This window comes from Anabrus simplex, chromosome 9, assembly GCF_040414725.1.
Source record: "Anabrus simplex isolate iqAnaSimp1 chromosome 9, ASM4041472v1, whole genome shotgun sequence".
Lineage (NCBI taxonomy): Eukaryota > Metazoa > Arthropoda > Insecta > Orthoptera > Tettigoniidae > Anabrus > Anabrus simplex.
The window spans coordinates 108731917-108752578 of NC_090273.1; the positions used below are offsets into that span (position 1 = coordinate 108731917).

Sequence of the window (20662 nt, forward strand, 5' to 3'; positions counted from 1 at the left end):
AATACTACATGTGCCAGAAAGTATTTGTCAGAAGAATTTATCAACTCTTACCCCATTTATGATCAATCTATTGGTAAGATGGCTCCTCCAAAAACAGCATATATTCAGAACACTTCTTTGCTCGCATAAACTGTCCCATAAAGAGATAATGATCTAATTATAATAATATATGTGTCAGAAGTATCTTCTCAACACTGACCTTCATTACGGTGGCTTCATTCGTTCAGCGTTTCCTGCAAGACTACTTCAGAATATGTCCTCGTGTATAAACTGTGTAGAATTTAGCAAGTGTTTTATAGCATGGAGCGGCTGCCTGGCCGAGGCGGTAAAGGTGTACTCTGTTCACCCGGAATGATGTGGGTTCTATTCCCAGTGAAGAAATTAAAAAATTAAGAAACGAGATGTCCACTTTCGGAGGTGCATGTAGTCCCGAGGTTTACTCTACAGCAAAAATGAGATTAATTCTTGGGGGAAAAGGTGGTAGGAAGTAGAGCTAACCACTGTACCCCATCAAGTGCCGAGTTACGGATAGTAACCTTACCTGCCAACGGAGATGACTTCACCTTTTTTTTATATAAACCATGGAGGAGGTGGGAGCCAATTGAAACACTCACTGACATATTATTAAGGTGGCCGAGGTTCAAATTTCGGGCAATGTAATTGGAAATTGAACATTTCCGTGGGAGGCTCCGTAGCTATGATCACGAAGTCAGAGGAATAAACTTTCTATTGTGGATACAAAAATATATCTGCTCCACTCTCTACATCAGCCGCATTTACCAAGTCTTACTGTGGTCGCGGATGAGAACTGCAGACTTTGGTCCTATTTTACGATCCGATGGCCTTCCTTTCCCCTAAGTGGAGGGATGTATTCACAGCTGCGTGCTTCCTTAGTGGATGGTTGTGCGGTGTATTGTGTTTGTAGGAAGAGAACTGTACTTAGACAAGAATAAATACCCAAACCTCAAACCAAATGAATGAACGAAAAGTGGTTATAAACCCAAATCCGCCTGGCAATAGAGGGAGTTACCATTTGAACCAAAGACTGAGTGTCAGACTATACGGGCAAGGAGCCTGAATAATAAATAAGAATCAAAAATAGGCAGCACAATATTTCAATAACGAATTCCTTATATGTATAAAAAAGAACTATCTGTCTTTAGCTTACCCAATGTATTTCTTGGGTCGTTGAATGCACCAGACTCGTCGGTTTTGGTTTTTAAGGGAATTTAAGATCTGATGCCTTTCCAGATGCCACGTAAGAAACCAAACCAAACCCCATGGCACTACAGCCCTTGAAGAGCCTTGGCCTACCAATCAACCGCTATTCAGCCCGAAGGCCTGCAGAATACGAGGTGTCGTGTGGTCAGCACGACGAATCCTTTCGGCCGTTATTCTTGGCTTTTTAGACCGGGGCCGCTATCTCACCGTCAGATGGCTACTCAGTTCTAATCACGTAGGCTGAGTGGACCTCGAATGAGCCCTCAGGTCCAGGTAAAAATCCCTGACCTGGCCGGGAATCGAACCCGGAGCCTCCGGGTGAGAGACGGGCACGCTACCCCTACACGACGGGGCCGGTCCAGATGCCACGTGATTTGTGAAATTAACGTTCAAGTTAGGAATCGACTAAGATTTAATCCCGGCCGTCCAAGTAAAACGCCAACAGCGAAACTCCCACAAACCCCGTTCTTTATAAACATTACCGGTATAATTTATAAATAAAGGAAGTAGATTGTATCGATATGGGTTTATAAATGTTAACTTTTTGAGTTTTCCGATTTTATAGTAGTGCTATTGCAATATGGTTACAGCTATTCTTACAGACTAGAAACCATGGCATTCAGTGAAGTTTATTCTCAAAATTAAAAAAAAGAATTTAAAATTTATCTCTGTTGATTGTCTATCCTAAACATTAAAGACCACCAACCAATTCATTTAAAGTCTCTCCCAAACAAATAATCAGAAAAAGATTTTTAACATCCTACCGTAAGTTTCTCAGACAACCCCACAATCAACGACCCTGCTCTGCCAGTAAATTGCGTCTTCTCTGAATGAAAACCTACTCAGAGTAAAATATTGAAGTCTGTACCTATAACAATAGTCATCAAATATAGATTTGTAGGAGCTCTTTCACAGCAAATGGGCTCACTACTTGTTCGGACTACCGTATATAGTGTCGTGTCCCGTTAGATACTCTGCTTTATGGCTTCAATTGAGAAGTGTATGCTATCTGCTATCGCAAGCTCTAAGTGGCAAACCTGGTTTGCTACTGTGCGGTAACTTCAAACACGCCTGGAAACAGACCTGCCGTAGTTTGCATTCAATAAACCACACTTAGCATCATCTTTGTACTCGAAGCAGCTTACTTTCTATATTTCAATATTGAATCAATACGAAAGGTTAGATCTTTCTTCAGTGACAGTGTTACAACATCTAGAATGTTGGGTTGAAAATAGTAGAATATTTAAACAAATACTTGCTTGAATGCAAACATATTTTCTCCAGAACTCGTCATAGGGAAGAATCGCCCGAAGCGTTTAAGAAACTACAAATGGTATTTTCTTTAAATCATAAATACCCCGACAAATTTTGCAAGGAATCTCACAGGTCACTTTATTGGACAATACAATAAAAACAATCTGAACATAAAATGTGTATCTTTATACATATATAAACACTGAAATATAATCATTTCATGCCTAGTTAATCACTAAATAAATAAATAAAGACCGAAAGAAAGGAATACAAATATATATTACGCAATTAATGAAACTAACAAGTTGCTTTAGTCTAATATTATTAACTAAATTAAATAATTCATTAAGTTGTATGTATTCAATTACAACAAGTGATTTATGAGCAAACCATTTCCAAAATCAACTTGTAAACTCCCAGATTGATACATTACGTATCATGTTGCCAAGAAATACATACTGTTGCACGAAGAAAACGTATGCCTGTATAAAAATGAAGTCTTGAATAGAAGTATCTATGTTTCCTTAAACGTCCAAAAAATAATCTCTCTATGACGAGAATATAATAAAGTTATATAACTTATATGTAATGAGTTCCCTACTTAAAGGTTTCTTGCTCTATACTCCATACTACTAAAACGTATTACAGTTGTATCACGTAGCACCCTTTACAGCAGTTTGAATTGTATTGAGAAACTGTGTTGTGAACTTGTGTAACTAAATCTGTATTTGGGTTGGAGAGAGAATCTTCTGTAAACAACGAAATGTTTAATGTGACTTTAATATACAAAACTATACTTTTACCATTATTCTTACTAGAATATAATTTCATTAGTTGAAAAAAAAGATGTTGTTGGTTTCAAAAGAAATATATTCGCTGACTTTAGGCATTGAAATAAGGCTAAGCATAAACATTTAGATAAATAATTAGAGAAAAATTCAAAACCTCTTTTTTTTCCTCATATTACTGTCTCTGTAGTAAAATAGTTGAAGGAAATTGTATTTTTTTTAAGAAACATTTCAATATGATTTTCCCTCTTCATTTCACAGGCGAGAAGCCACACGTATGTATGGTGTGCAACAAGGGCTTCTCCACATCTAGCTCCCTCAATACACACAGGCGAATCCACAGTGGGGAGAAACCACATCAGTGTCAAGTGTGTGGAAAGAGGTTTACCGCTTCGTCGAACCTCTACTACCACCGTATGACACACATTAAGGTAAGTCACTAAGTTAACAAACCATTTCTTTAAACATTACATTTATAAATGTATCCTAACATCCAAAGTCACAACACTCCATGTAATCACTTAACACTGCATATTTGTACAAACTTACTGCTTGAAACAGTTTAAAATTTTAAAAGGGCTATTTTCTTATGATTTTAGTGATAAATAAATATTCTGTTTGATTTCCTTACTGTGGTTGCCAAATCATTTAGATATTAATATTAAATTTTCAGTTTATAAAAGTTCACATTTTCGGTAAAATCACGCATTAATTGAGATTAAGTACCTGGTCTTTATCGCAACACTATTCCGAATCGAAAACAAAGGAGGATTTTGCGCAAAATCTACACATTTCTTATAACAAGATGATAAACAATTGCCACTTAGCCAAAGTACGCTGTACATTGACATATTACATGGTCACCTACAGTATATTAGTTTGCCAACTACTTGGTCCTGTACTGGGATTTTTTTGTATTTTGCACAAGACATAAATTTACTAGTAGTTTACCCTCCTTTTCTTATCGTGGACTGCAGTATGCAGTATAAATATACCATATTTGACTGACAGAGGGACTTCATGGTCAATTGATACTTGGGATTTTGTGATGAATAGTCTCTTAAATTTAGTTTGTGCCAAATTTCACTGCTGGCGTATTGACTGAGGTCGTATATTATGTAACTTTAAGCGGAAATCTGCGAAAATTCACACTGTATGAAGTAGGACTGAAAACTACCAGCAGCTTCGTATTTTAATGCCAGGGTTTCATTCCTTCTTAACAGGGTCAGAGGTCAAATCCTGACTAATCTTCCAGTCATCATTCCACAATGGTGGTCAGTTTAATCGTTAATATCACGTTACAGTGTTTCTTTCTAGTGGATACAGAGCGATCTCAGAAGCTAACACTTTACTGGTAATTTTAGAGGCACATGTGTAAGCAGTCAATGAACGGTATACACTGCAAAATTCACAGTACCAAGGAATTGATAAAGTTCATTAAGGATAAAGATCATGTCGGAATATTCTTAAAATACACTGTATAGGGTGTGATCTAGAATGAGAGTACACTGGTGTAGTCAAAATAAATCACAATATTTGTATTCGTCCATGTACACTGGTTTATATCGTAAATTGAACATGTGAAATTCTTGCACTTTGGCTGTTCAACCAACAGGTTATTGCACCTGAGTAGAAATCAGCAGGATTTAGAATCGAGTACCGAGCATTCACAACTTCAACTCATTCCTGCCTAGATAGTAATCTGTAATTTCTTAAATGCCTGGCGCATTCTGACAACAGTAACACAGCGTGTGTACAAACCAGTTAAGAAACTCATAAATAAAGTAAGTTCGTGAATCCTTTCGTGATGGAGGTAGCACTTGTTCTAAAACTACTCTCGAATAGCTACTAGTCCTGCTGCAAATTTTTCTGTGGATTGCTTTATTTCTTTTAGCTTCATTAGAAGTATTTCCTTCTTCCATAACTTTTAATCTGTCAGCCATCAGCTCTGTTAAAAAATTTCTTGAACTCTGCTTCGAAAGATATTTATTAAACTACGAGACATTTTGTGTGCAACGAAACAACCGAAGATTCCAAATAAACTTGTTCGAAATTATAAATCAAAATAATTATATATAAATGGACGACTAGCGTTCTTCCTAGTCTGTGCTGGACATAAAGTAATGCATCTGTGCGTTTTCTAATTGTTACTTAGTGTAATCAATTTCGAGTAAAATTTATATTTCATGTGCAGCCTCCAGAACACACGCTCTAGCCTCCTGTGATTTATTACACTTAATCAGTAATAATTTCAGTGTATGGTACTGTTGTGCTTTGGTATGCGGTTGAAGTTCCGTGACCCGAAATAGTTCAGCTACTGGTAAGTGTTAAATCTTCACCAGTCTATGGACTGTTATAAATCACAGAGCGGTGATTGGACTTCACCTCTGCAAATGTGAGGTTCTTACTGCATATCTACTTCAAACTTTTTGTTTTCCTTTTACTGAAGAATGGTGCATATAAAATAAAGTTGAAGATCGATAATAAGCAACGGGTTTCCGTGTGAATCTTTCAATTCACCAGAACACGAAATATACAAAAACATATTTCACATCTCTAACTATTGTGATGATTCGGAAAAAATGGATGGAATCTTGTCAAATGTGACTTTTGGTAGGATTCTAATTTTAGTTAATTTTATAAGGTTTATTCCTTTAGTTCTCCGTGCGTGTACTAAAAATTTGTTTACTTTTTAGTCGTAATTCACTTTCAAGACTATTTATCATTAAAGTTCATTTTAGAAAACGTTTTAAAAATTCTGAAAATTCCCCCAAAACTGTCTGAAGTATATACAAACTTATCATTTTGTCGTATCCTTCAAATTCTTGTCCCATACTTCGGATTAGATATACAGAAGTCAAAGGTAGGTTTAGTTTAATGTTTGTTTGTTTGTTTGTTTGTTTGTTTGTTTGTTTGTTTGTTTGTTTGTTTGTTTGTTTGTTTGTTTGTTTGTTTGTTCGTTCGTTCGTTTGTTTGTTTGTTACATCACGGGAAAATGGATGAGGAGAATGTCTCCAAACCTGATATTTAAGATTAGGGTAGACGGTTGTACATTAGGCTATATGTTACTTTAGTAATATGCAGTGGCGTAACAATATTAAAGGGGCCAAGACAGGAAATGTCCAATTTCCATAGCTGAATCAGAAAACTACAGAGGGTAATAATAAGGTAGGTGAAAATTTCGGAACACATTCCTCACACATAGAATAAGAAAATATGTTATATGAACATGGGCCCGAAAACGCTTCATTTCCAGTGACAACTCATTTTCTACAACTCTGCATAGTACATAAATTGTGCAAAACACACAGGAACAGAACGTAGCAGCATAATACATGAAACTCTTTAACATATGTAATGTGCAAAATGTCCCCTAATCCCCCCCCCCCCCGTTAGCACTGATACATCTATCAATCCGCGGTCGCATATAACAATCAAGGCCAACAGGTCGGCTATAAGAACTGGAATGTTAACTAAAAGGGAATGTGAGAGGATAATTTGGTGGCTGATGGCATGTGACCTCCAGAGAAGAGTATTGTTGGTCTTTAGAGTTGAGGCCCTATAGGCGACCTGCGCGTCCGTGAGGATGGAGCCTTACCAAAGATAGGCACAAACACCCACACCCCGAACCAGGGGAATTAACCATGAAAGTTAAAATCCACGATCCGTCCGGGAATCGAGCACAAGGCCCCCTGAATCAATGGTCAGCATTTATGTACGAATTCGGATATTTGGTGGTTGATGGGAGTATATGAGAATACAGTCATAAGACTTTTATGCATTTCATTCTAAAAAACCGTAAAGAACCAAAAATTCAGAGAAAACTGTGGATGGGAAAGAGATAAGTAAAGATTAAAATGAGCCTGAACTTTGCACTTCTATTAAGTCATTACATGGATAATTGGGAAAAGCAACAAAACTAGGCCTATATATGAGGAATGTGGTAAAATAAACCAGACCTCAGATTAGGTAAAAATCCGTAACCTGGTCGGGAATCAAATCTGAGACTTCCGGGTAAGAGGCAGGCATGCTAATTCTACACCACGGGATATATTAATAAATTATATTTTAAACGTGTTTGTTGCTATCTCGAATAATTTTAGTATTTTTCACGATAACGAAAGTTAACACCATGCATTTGTTATGACTAAAATAGACAAATACTTTCTCCCAAGTTCGTCGTCAGCCGTGTTCGATGGAGAAGGGAATAGTATTAATATCTATTGATACCTTTTTATTCAAACTGAACACGTCATAACTGACCAGTAGGGACACTACAGTACTAGTAAAAGTGCAGACTGTCCCTAAGTTGTATTTATCCAACATTGTGCCCGCCAGCATCTGTACGACTAAGCGCGCTACCTCACTAGTTTGATTTATGCCCGCGGTGTTAACAATCTCGTTAAGAAGAAAGGAAAAGTCTCGGCCAGCATTACAGAGCATATATAGCGTTAGCTAAAGCATTCCTCACCAGATTGCATTGCACACGCCACAGCGGGTGAGCAATGATGATCGATTGTGTATCGAGATTTTGCTGCTTAGTTATTGTATCGATGTTATAAAGACGGGGCTGAAAAAGTTCCATTTTTAAATTAATGCCTTCCCTCTTGTGTTCTTCTTTTTGCAGTAAATCCTATACCGTGCTGCTTTAAAGTCTTTTTTATTTTGTAAAATTCTTTCTAGCTCTACAAGTGTTCCTGTATTTTCTTAGCAAATAATTTTAAAATGTCATCATTATCTTATCTGCCATAGCTCGGTATTACGCCATGTAGGCTGCTATCGGTTAAAAATAAATCATGTTGTGCGTAAGAGTTATATGCCTGACATTTTTTAGAAACGTGTACATGGAGCAACAAGCCATAAAAATGTTCTGGAAGACAATCTGACGTTTTTACATGAATGTTTTAAAAAATCTTCACTTACATGAAATTTATTTATTTAAAGCCTTCTGGCTATGAGAAACAGTATTTACGAACATTATTGGACAGCTACTGAAGGGGTTGGTTTGTCACTAGCATTCCCCTGAGTTCTCATGTTCTATTCATAACTATGGATAACATTTTAAATTGTCAGGTTGAGTTGGACATGATTAAGCCAGCCGATTTTGAATTCAAATTTGAAATTGAACTGATATCACTTAAGTAAGTCATTCTGTATGTAAGAATTATATGATTTATTGTTAGAATGCCTCCAAGTGGTGCGAAGAGTCCAAAAATATTAAGTTTAAATAAAAGTAGGTAGTTCTCACAAGGGTGGAAGAATTCTCGATATTTCTCGATATACAGCTTAGTCCAGGGATGTCAACCCAGACTTGCGTGTCAATTACGGTCTTTTAAATTACTTTTTAATGTATAGTGTGCCATCGGTTATTTCCCTTTAAAATTATGATTCAATCCCTCATTTGACTTATTTTATTCGACTGAATGTGTCATGATTTTTTTTTTGCAAACCACTGAAAATTACTTTTTTATAAAGTCAATTTTAAGAGTGACGTATATTTTTGCATTAACCTAGCAAAATTAGTAAAAAGTATGGCTATAGAATTAATTGAGATACTTATTTATGAAAGATTAATGTTAAAATATGTTATGCTGCTAGATTTTCGACCTATTTATTACATGTTAAAAACATTAAAATATGTTGGTATGTTGTGGAACATGCCATGGAAGTCTTCACACGTACGCCATCCCTGGCCTAGTCAATATCAAGGAGCTGAATGAAATATTCTGGTGTGTCAACTATTCTGGAGAAAAAAATTATACCGTTCCAGTCCGGAAAGCAAAGGATACGTATATACACTTCTTCAAACTTCCTGCCTCAGATAACACCTTTCAGGATGATTTCTTTTGGCCAGAATGATTACAGCTTCCTGCGACATAAATGAATGTGTGCTCGAGGGAATGGACAAGTCAGGAAATAATATAGGGTTGGAGATAAATGAAACTAAACACAGATGTCGCGCACCCGTCAGATTTGTGGCTTTTTGTCAAGCAGGGCTCTTAAGTCGTGAAATGAAGGATATCAAGGTAAACACCAACCTCCATTACACGAACCAGAAATCAAACCCTTTGAACCTTTGAACTCAAGACCTCCATGCTAACCTTTCAGCTGAGGAACCGAACCCCTCTACTTCTACAATTCCACTTATCAGTTTATTAATTCATTTTATGATATCCCTAATTATAGGGTTGATACTAGTACAAAGTATAATTCACTTTTAAATACAAAACTTACCATCACTGCTTAACAGGTTATAAAAAAAATCTATGTATTAAATCATATGAGTTGCCATTGATGCTTTCACGGCCCCTACTTATAGACGTATAGATTTCTGTGTTCTCTGCGAAACGTAATGAATTTCACCTTATTTTCTTCACATGGCAAAAGCCCAAAAGCCTATACAGTATCAAATCAGATGAGCCCGGAATGTGAAATGTCTTTCACATACAGTACAAAAAGGAATTAAGATGCAAAAAGTGCGCACAAGATGCTATTGTCTGTATAAATAGATTTTCAATTAATAATGAACCTCGGATAGCAGATACCGCTGTCCTTGTCAACAGATGCTTTTTCTATAGCTAACGAAGTCCAAAACTGCGATAAGGTCCGACTCGTTAGCTGAACGGTCAGCGTACTGGCCTTTGGTTCAGAGGGTCCCGGGTTCGATTCCCGGCCGGGTCGGGGATTTTAACCTTAATTGGTTAATTCCTATGGCACGGGGGCTGGGTGTATGTGTTGTCTTCATCATCATTTCATCCTCATCACGACACGCAGGTCGCCTACAGGAGTCAATTAGAAAGACCTGCACCTGGCGAGTCGAACCCGTCCTGGGATATCCCGGCACTAAAAGCCATACGATATTTCATTTTACTGCGATAAGAATTTAGGAATTGTTCCCTGGGCTCCCACCATCAAACTTGAGACATATATTTTCAGTCCATATTTTTCTTTACAATACGAGATTGTAAGATAAATACTCTTCTTCTCTAAATCCGCTTGACCATAATGTGATTAAAATCGCGCACTTGGGTCAATCATCATCCTATTCTTGTTTTCCGGTTTAAAGGGTATGATATCTGTTCGTCTGGTGCTTCCACTTCCAGCCAATCCAGACACTTCGTCGTAGACCATATTGATTCGTTCTTTGAGGGCGCAGGCCATCATGTGTCGAATCTTGTGATGTCCACTATTCCTTAAAATATCTCCGAACGGACAAGCACCCAAGACAAGGGCAAGTTTTCGTGCTCTCTGTGGCAACGCCGACTGAGAGTGTTATCCTGCGACCTTCCCAGTTTCCTGTGATAAAGGCACTGGATCCTTTAAAACTGTATGTCTACTGGTTGTACATTTTCTTCTAATTCTTGGCTTGTTCTCTAAAGAATAACTCAATTATATTGAAGGAGAACTTTCAGAAGAGTTAAAATTGTGTACCTGATTAGTCCTACAGTGTAGAAATTATTGCACGTTCTCACTATATAACTCACTGCGGGCGGTCTCCAACACCCCTCGTCTCTACCCCCTGCTGACAACACGTCACCACCAGTTCCCAGTTAACCCTAAATCTTGTCCAACACACGCCCTCATACCTGTTGCATTTGATTCTCTCACTCTGCGGTTTGCTTCCTCAACGATACTCTCCATATCGTACTAATCTTTAGTCGATCACCATGAGTGATGGACTTGCAAAGCAATGACCAGCAGTGAGTGTTTAAGAAATCGCGATAATCCGGATATGTTAGATATAGAACTCATATTTCCTATTGTTGTGATCAAGAACATGTGGATGCAACAATTGCGAATTATCAGAGTCGTATTATTTTTATAGCGAATGTTATATTGAGAATTTTTATAGGTTCAATACGGTTTTATTATTCGATTGGATTTGTTTACTGGAATACAGATTAGGTAAATTTTCCGTTCTCAGGTTTTCTTCAGACGCTGGTTTTTTACGGCCAGCTGCCACTCAAGAAGAGTGGAATCTGTGAGGGAGTGTCTGTCGTTATCTCCAAGGTCGATGACTCTTCTTCCTTAATTATTATCTTCTTCCATAACATCAGATGTGGTTACGAAAATGGGACGTTCAGTCATTCCACTTTCCACTAAAACATACACAGAACAATATTTCAAGGATGGTTTTCATGTGAGTGATGGAATTTATACCTGTAGTTTGTATAACATTCGGACTGTTTACAAACGAGTTGACACGCGTGAAAAAAATACATGTAAAGTTGAAGTCCACAAAAAAACAGCGTCAACGTGTAATTTTTGCAGAAGTGTAATAAATCATAAAATCCATACTGAGCCGGGATCGAACCCGTCAACTGAAGCTCAGAAAACCAGCGTTCTACACCCTTTGCAACTCCGCCCGCCTTATTGAATTAGTATTTCCTTTCAATGACTCAAATTCCATAAAAGGAAATAACTGCGAACTTTTCGGAAAAAAGAGCCAATTTTTTTAAAAGAACTCCTCGCGTTTACTTTCATGATAATTCTGTTACGGAGATTTCCGTGGTAGTTAGAGGTGAAAGAAGGTGCGGGGGTGAACGGGTCTCAGGCTACGAAATTAAAGTTAATTTAAAATTTAACAAGGTTATATTTTCTTTTCAAAATTAAGAAATAACAAGCATGGCAGGTACAGAGTAGCAAAGGCACTATTCGAGAATGTACAATTACAGAGTTACAGGATGGGCTCCGAGAGCCAAACCCACAATACATGAACAATTAGCCCAATCTTACGATATACAGAAATTCAACAAAGGGGCAGAAGACCCAAATCATGCCCAGGAGCACTTGCTCCCAATTACACCGTAAAGCCTCCTCGAGGCATACAACACTCAATTTTCGAGAAAGAGCCACTCGCTCTCAACATTAAGCCTATTAAAGGGCACACCAAACTCCACCTTCAAGTTGTCCTCTAAGGACATAGATACAGGGGTATTTTTCTAATATATCCTATGGAGACAGATTTTATTTGGTAGATTTCATTGACATCGGGTTCAAGCTACTGTTAATTATTGGTGTCTCTGGCCGTGATATAGTGGTCGTAACATCTCACAAGGGGCGAGAGGGGTAATCTACCTGCTAGTGCCAGCGTGAATACGCCCAGTTCGTAAAGCATCGTGTTTGAGTGTGCTTAGGTTTATGGCGTGTGAACTGTTGGGATATGTTTTCCGTCTTGATAGTATTATATTAGTATAGATTATGGCTATCCGCGTGTTCGTCACTGAAAGTTTACCTTTTGCACGTGACAAAATATTCCAGCAATTAACAATAATAAGTGTCCACTCAGCTAATATTTCTGAAGAGCATTCATCAGTTGGTAATTACTACTGGTATATTGTATTACACTTACCTCCAGAAATATGTATCCTATACAAGTATTATCCTCGAAAACATGGATTATATCATTCTCACTTATACACAATTCTTGTGAATCAACTGAAAACTTCTCCTCTAAATATGTTCTGAACAAAAAATAAAAGTAAACTGATTTATATGACTAAAGGATCAAGAAACGCATGAGGTAACGAAATGTCCCAATTAAAATCAACGAGCTTCCTTAGGAGCTATAACGAACGATAGATGGTATACATTTTTCCTTCCAACAAAGTCAGGTTCTCCAGTGAAGGACGATCAAGCTATAACAATTAAGTCCTACCACAACAGATAAAACCTTTTAGATCTACCAGTGAATTATCAAAACAATTTAAATACTTTTGGTTATGTGAAGGGTTCTGCATATTAGTGAGTTGGCTGGGATAATATTTCAAGGAGTAGGTTCACCTTAATGGGTAATATAAATGGTGTTTTCGATTATTTTTTCTCTGTGTACAATACTAGCAAGTGCAGTCCTACCCAATGATGACGTTTTAGAGAGAGAGAGGTTGAGCACCTCAGATTACTTTTCGGTCCTGTGCTGAACGTCTACAAAGACTGAAACTCCCGTCACAAAGGGTGGCGCTAATTTTGAACGCTGATATTTCCGTATCTATTAAGCATATCGCCATTGTAATTATATCGTTGCAAATAATAATTCCTTAACTATAATTTGACACCAGAAGAAAATTTCTCTGAAGCTACCCGTCAAAATAATATGGCCACCAAATAAGACCCCATTTTGGCGGTACCGTGCTCGAGGACAATCGTTATAAATTCAGAATCGTCAGTCGATTTCGAAAAACAAAGTGTCGTTTGGAAACCTGTACAATACCCCACGAACCGAGTTAACGTTTTTTTTTTTCAGTTGGCAAAAAATAGTTTGTGAATTTTCAATACATTTTCGTAATATCTAAATTTAACCCCAAAAGTCAAGCACAGTAAGTCAGGTTACTCCATCATTGACAAGATGACAAAAATTCCGAACAAAATGAGACAAAAACAGCACTGGAGGACCAAGTTCGAGCGCGTAGCTATCAAAAGAATTAGAGCCTTAACATTACCCATAAACACTCCTGTAGTCCCTAAACATTACGTCCCGTACTTTTATCATCATTACCCTGTATTTAATAAATGTTTGTTAAATTAATGTAAGTTAAAATAAAGAAATAATAAATGTATAAAAAATATATGTTGAAATAAAAAATAAAAGAAATTGCGAAGTAATATTTTGTTTCAGAGGTTTTCACGCCTTTAAATTTAACGCTTATTTTCGTTAGGTTTGAAGGCTCTTCTCTATGGTGTAGTTGTTAGCGTGATTAGCTGCCACTCCTGGAGGTCAGAGTTAGATTCCTGGCTTTACCACGAAATTTGAAAAGTGGTACAAGGACTGGAGCGGGGTCCACTCAACCTTGGGAGGTCAAGTAGTAGTGGGAGTTCGATTCACAGCTCACCCATTCTCCAAGTAGTTTTCAGTAGTTTCCCACTTCTCATTCAGGAAAATGACGGCCTGGTACGTAACTTAAGGCCAAGCAGCTTCCTTCTCTCTTCCTTGCCTGTCCTTACAATATTTCCATCCACCACAAGGCCCCTGTTCATCATAGCAAGGTACTGGTCTTCCTGCTTAGTTTCATCCCCCGACAAAATGTCTCACGCTCCAGAACGCTGCAATTGAGGCTGTAGAGATGAGATTTCTCGCTGAGTTCGGGGGAAAAACAAAAAGAAAAGAATATTACGGACCTCAAAATATCACGTGTTTATCAATGCGTACCACACAGCAACCAAGATTATCTTCTGCTAGTGGTGTCACGTCGCAGTAACATAATGAAGTTTTCGGCGAAACAGGGATGGGAAGTGGCTACGACAAGAGTGGAAGCGACCAGCACTTGCCTGGTATGAAACAGGAAAATCGCGGATACCATCTTTAGGGCTACCGACTTCGAATCCACCATCTCCCGAATGTAAATTCACAGCTACGCGATTCGAAGCACTCGGCCAACTCGCTCACATCGACCAGCACTCAGACTGGAAGCAGAGAATTCATCAACCTAAAAGTAAAATCAATAAATCTGCTGTAATAGTATTTCCAATTGACATGACTGAACGAGAAAAGTCTTCTAATAGTTCGAGTTACTCTACCGTATCTGAAGATGGAATGGCATTCATAAAGTCACGTAGTAAAAAGTGTCGTTTCTTTGTCCGAGCCATCTTTTATTTTATGAAATGCTGACAGTGATGGAACATTAAATAACGCACAGGATGAGCTAGCCGTAGGTCATTCTCTTTAAGAGAGAGAAGGGAGAAAAAAGACATCTGCCCAATATGAGCATAGAACTTCAGGCAGTGGAGCTACTGTGTGCGTCTCTGGACCAAGAAGTGCTTAATTTTAAAATACGAAAGTGGCATCTTCCTTTTTCATTTTTAGTAAGACAGTGGACTTTCTGGTCTTTATTACCAAACATTTCTTTTCAATTGATAGAGGTAAAGAAATAAATCTAAATTTTCAGAACGATATTTTTTAAGTAGTGGGTTTTGCAGCCGGTCGATATCAAGAGATTAAAATGGCTAAGTTACATAAACACAGCATATATTAGGCTGTGTCAAATCCTGGGAAACCCATAGCTAAAACTAACTAAAGCTAGCTAGCCACCTTCAGTGCTTCAAATATTAAAAGCACTTTTTTTTAAGGTTATTCACAAGATTTATTCACATCAATTTCTTAGCAAGAAGCCGAGAAATCTCTAGCAAGAACTAAGGCTATTTAGACGTTAGCAAATTAAATTCATATCAAATTCAAGTCAAAGTCTGAAAACAGGTTACAATAAGTGGATGTTAGATTTTGTTCAATCGACACTATATCTCACCGTTTGAAGATCACGTGTCTCTACTGTTTCGATAACGGATTTCTCCTGTAATATCTGGTGGGGACGCAAATTCGCTTTGTAATCCATGCAGCAAAAATACTCAGCCTGGTGAGGCCACAACCCGCTCTGCAAGTGTTATTCCACTGGAAAGGCTAGAGGTAAATCCGGCAACTTGCCCGTCCATGCCGTTAAGTGGCTTTGCATAACATCCAGGCGTTCTAGATGGCGGTACGAACGTTGGTCCCCGCTAGATATTTCCAATAATATATTAGAGAACTTCTAAGATTCTTGATATTAGGGGCATGATAGCCGAGTGGCATATCACTGGGTCGTTATCAATGAATCCTAATTAAAATCCTGGTCAATTTATGTGAGATTTTCGAAATTGAAAGTCACGTTCCAGTGGTTCAAATTCCACCTAAACTTGATTGCCCGTGGCTGTCATCAAAATCATAGTAGTCCCGTAAAACTACAAGGTTGATTTCGACGTGCTCAAAATGTCCGAACCGTACTTAGACCAATGAGTGTTACGAAAACATGGAAGCTTTTAAATCGAAATAACTTATAGACGACATATGCGATGGTAGTGTTCAATATCTCATTGTAAAGGGGAAATATGGTATGCCTAGCAACAATAATCTGACCTGGCAATGACGTCTTCTGGTGACGCGATAACGCCACCATCTTGAGGTACTAACATCGCCGTGTCAAGCGGCTATCAATTAGTATAGCTCTGGACCCCGGTGTGGTACTACGTGGTATGTCACGACGACTGATTGCTCAAATAATAGTTGAATGAAATATGTAAAACACAAATAGACTCATTTATAACACTCAGAAGTTTTACTTGATGGTAAGTATAACGACGGCACAGCATACGCATGCGCTGTAAGGCTGTTGAGAACGCTGCCACCACGTCGCTGTGGGGCTAAGTAGGTCCTATAAAAAAAACATTTATAATTTCCATGAAAAAGGAAGGACAGTTATATGTTCTCTGTAAATCTTGCATTCCACAAGTATTAATTCCATTTCCCTGTGTAAGCGACATGGCGCTTGTCTTTTGTGACGTATATGGATTCCATACTTCTAACCCTAAAAAGATGTCCGGTATTTTATTTGATATAAATAACAAACCACGTAAAAACTCCTAATTGCTTCTAATGTTTTATCTAATTCACTATACGATAAAGCAATAACTAAGGCACGGTACAATATAGAATACCAATGTCACTAAGTAACAAGCGGACGAGGTATTGAAGTTTCTTGGATAATGTTTGTTATTTAGGTCAATAACAAGGAATGTACAATGTGAACACGACCTCATTAATATACTTATTCTCCTGTAAAATAGCTCTCTCTTCTCATTGTTTATGACTCACGTTATTCCACAGCCCTCACAAAAGTACATAATATTACTTACCACCAATAAGCGCCACTTGATTCAGGGATTTTAACACGGAGAGACTTCTTATTGCGGATTTTCGATGTCGCATAGTGCTACCATCTTCTCCAACCTATAACTAGCTACTCGAGGAACTAAAGAAAAAGACAGCAGATGTATGGATGGTATTCTACGCCACAGAGGCCATGACATCTCGCAGATGGGCGGAAGTAAACTACGAACTGTGACGCCTGGTAACCCGAATGGCAGTGCACGGATTTCACCACCGATTATGCAAAGGAAAAACATATCATGGACCTGATGAAGACTGTGTGTTTGACCATTGCAATCAACGTTGTGAGAGCTATCACATTCTTAAGTGCCCCAAAAGAGGGACCTCCATAAAGAAATTATGCCTGGAGGAGTAATTTTAGTTGATTATTTACAACAGCCTAATAGAACCTAATATGGCCATATGGCTGCAATAAAGGTATTATTAAAACATATTCTACGTTAGGAAATAAATTCACGTGACCATGGAATGTTTTCGTTGAAGTTTGATTTCTGTGGAATACAGGCTCTGTAATGAACAGGTTTCATTGTAAGAACCGGACTGCATGGTTCAATATTATTAATTTACTACGTGTCATCTTGGAATAAATCTTAATTTCTGCTCTTTTATGAAATCAGATCTTTGAGAAAGAACTCTTTTCTGATGTAATGTCTTGCCTCGGAGATCATGGTGCGCGAAGGTCTTGTCTCCTGGCCGAGGTCATTAATCTTGTGTGGCGTTAACACTTCTTAGAGGTAGAGCGTTACTGTCTAAATAACAATAAGAAGAAGAGTAGGATAAGTAACAAAAGAAATGAGAAGTGCACTGCTCGGGGATATGATTGGCTGTCCATGACATGGCGAGTCTAATTTCCGCCGTGGCGCCATGGGGACGAGGTAGCACCGTGGTTAGGCTTCATCAGCTTGCACAAACTAGAAGGCGTATGGAAATTGTAGACATCTTTGTCTTGAACTCATCCTATGTCGTTGTCCTGAAAGGAGACCTAGTATAACCGATCGACCTGGCTGTGTGGTTCGAGCCGTATAGCTGTCAGCTTGCATTCAGAGATAGTGGGTTCGAACCCGTCTAAAGATAGTCCTGAAGGTAGTTCGCCGTGATTTCTCATGTTCACACCAGGCTAAATCGGTTTGACATAATCGTGTCTAATGACTAGGCGTCATCTAAAAATTTGCATCACGACATTGGTGATACAAAATGTGTGACGCGATGTTACCTGACAACCATGCAGGTTGTGATGTGAAGTATTGATGGATGGCCATGACTGAGACACATATAGAAGCCTCAGCTCTAGAGAACTGATTTTTTTATTCGGGGCAATTTCACAGGCTCTGAGTCAGTATCCCCTTCTCCCCCTTCGATGCACTGAATCCTACACAAACTTGTCGCCCCCAAATTCCATATAGATGTCTCTTGGAAAAAATTAGCTAGGTGCAAATAAATTAGTCATAATCATTTTGAGTTTCATCTATTGACAAACATATTTTTGATCATTTTATGTTCACAAAGGGAAATTTGGTATAATTCTCCACCCTGAGGGTATGGGGCGGGTCACCTAGAGGACAACACCCTCACATTCACGAGGTCTGTACCTTAATTAAGTCCTTGGTTGATCTCTTTCTAGACGATTTTGATTCCGTCTTTGGTCCTTGGTCCTAGAATATTCCTTATTAATTTGCTTTTTTGAAATTCTAATTATTCCGTTAGTGTTTCGTGTTTGAAACTGATTGTCTCTGATGAGATTATGATTATTATTATTATTATTATTATTATTATTATTATTATTATTATTATTATTATTATTATTAACACGGATTTCTGTTCAAAGGGTCTTGGGTTTAATTCCCGGATGGGAAGCTGCGTCTGATTAATTCCTTTCACTCGGGGACTGGGTATTTATGATTGCCTCAAGACACCCCTATTCACATACACACAAAGCCAACCAATGCATAAGTACGTAATGTCAGTTACTCCCTTGACATAGGGTTCGCGTCAGAAAGGGCATCCAGCCGTAAAAGGTACGAACCGCAGGGTGTGAAGAAAGTTGTTGAAGGAAAATAATAAGATCATTGGTAATTGCCACCCTTTATGAAATACTGGAGTAAGTTTGACTGTGAATTCGTGATTGCAGCACAGGACTCCGGAGTACAGGAACTTTTAATTTCAAAAATTCCTTTTCCCTTGACCGGAATTCGAACCACAGTCATCTTGGTCACAATGTAACTCCGCCATCATGCCCCCCACCGAGTAGTGCTAAACTGATAAAATGTACAAGAAATCAATAAATGTATGGCAGTTCTCTCCGGGAGAAAGGATTTCATACCTGATGGTTTTACCACTACTATGCTGCTGTTGTTGTAGATTCCTTTAAGGGTCTTGAAATTTCCTTTTAGTCATCAGATCCAGGTCTGATGATATGATATTAAGAGAGGCAGGTAGTCGTGGTCGAGATAATTGAATCGATCCAATCTGGAGAGGAGAGAAGCGGCTGGTTGTGTTGTGTCGTGAAGCAAGCCAGAAGCTTTGCGAATAGCCCATAAAGCCACGAAAAGTAGGCGTTGGGAGGCAGGCGAAGAGCTGAGAGAGAAGTGGGAGGGGATGGAAGGACAGGTAAGTCAGCAGACAGATGCCGGCTTGGTCCTAATTGGGAGGACATTCCAGAAAGCCTTTTTAAAACAACAGCAGGTGATTAACTTGCAGGAGGAAACTAACGAGGAAGCAGCGGAGACATTTTCTTAGCGGTGCTGCCACTAGATCGATCATGGGGATTCACTTGAGCGAGATGAACACACAGCTCTCTCATGCCCCATTTAAAACACGAAGATAAGGTTAATTGAAGAAAATAAAGAAATAAAATATAAGATACCTTTTGTTTCTCTCTCTCGTGATTGAACCGAATTTGTTAGCTGTGTTGTTAGATGTACCCCCAAATTTGTATGTTTCCAACTATATAATGCAAACAAGTTTCAGTACGTTGTTTTACTACAAGATCTTGAAGTAAGTAATCCCCCACACGAAGAGAAGAGAATACTCCCATCCCATACTTCCACATCGCCAAGGACTGAGGATAGTGTAATCATTTATTGCAATCAAAATTATTTTGTTATATGACTAATTTACCTACTAAGACACTATCTTAAATATTACAATTACGCCTACTCACTATTTACACCCGATCTCTAAATTGCACTTTCCAAGATTTTTATTTTTCTATTTTGTCCTAGACGTTAACATTGTTATATGTTCTACGACAATATACTGTTTATCTTATTCCTGCTAATAAGTGTTAGTGCAAATATTTATTTGTGTCACGAGTCGGAAGTGTGTTATCTTTCGCTTATAACAGACATTATGAATTAAGCGAATGACTGTATGAATGAATGTAAGGTAAAGGTGTATTCTGCCCGAAGGCAGGTCCGAACCTCCGCAGAGATGTTCCTGAGCCGGTAGGGTGGCCAGTTCCTTTAACGCTCTTGCATTCCCTTACCCCCCCCCCCTCTCGTAAAGCGCGTGGCAACCCATCCAAATCTTGACCATGCCCAATGTTGCTTAACTTAGGAAATCTCACAGGATCCGGTGTTTTAACATGAATGAATGAATGAATGATTAATTAATTCATTGTCTGATTGTATTGCATTCATGCATGCATGAGTGGATGAACACAGTTCCCTCCCAGTCACGGATAACAACCAACCGGGGAGAGAGCATT

At 38.4% G+C, this 20662-nt stretch overlaps 1 protein-coding gene across 1 annotated transcript in view; it reads left to right on the top strand.

Moving 5' to 3' along the window:
• Positions 1–20662, top strand: part of LOC136881067 (zinc finger protein 177) — a 537788-nt gene that overhangs the window by 301235 nt on the left and 215891 nt on the right. The window contains exon 5 of the mRNA XM_067153676.2: positions 3525–3694. Within this exon, the coding sequence (XP_067009777.2) occupies positions 3525–3694 (170 nt within the window). The remainder of the gene's footprint in view (positions 1–3524; positions 3695–20662) is intronic.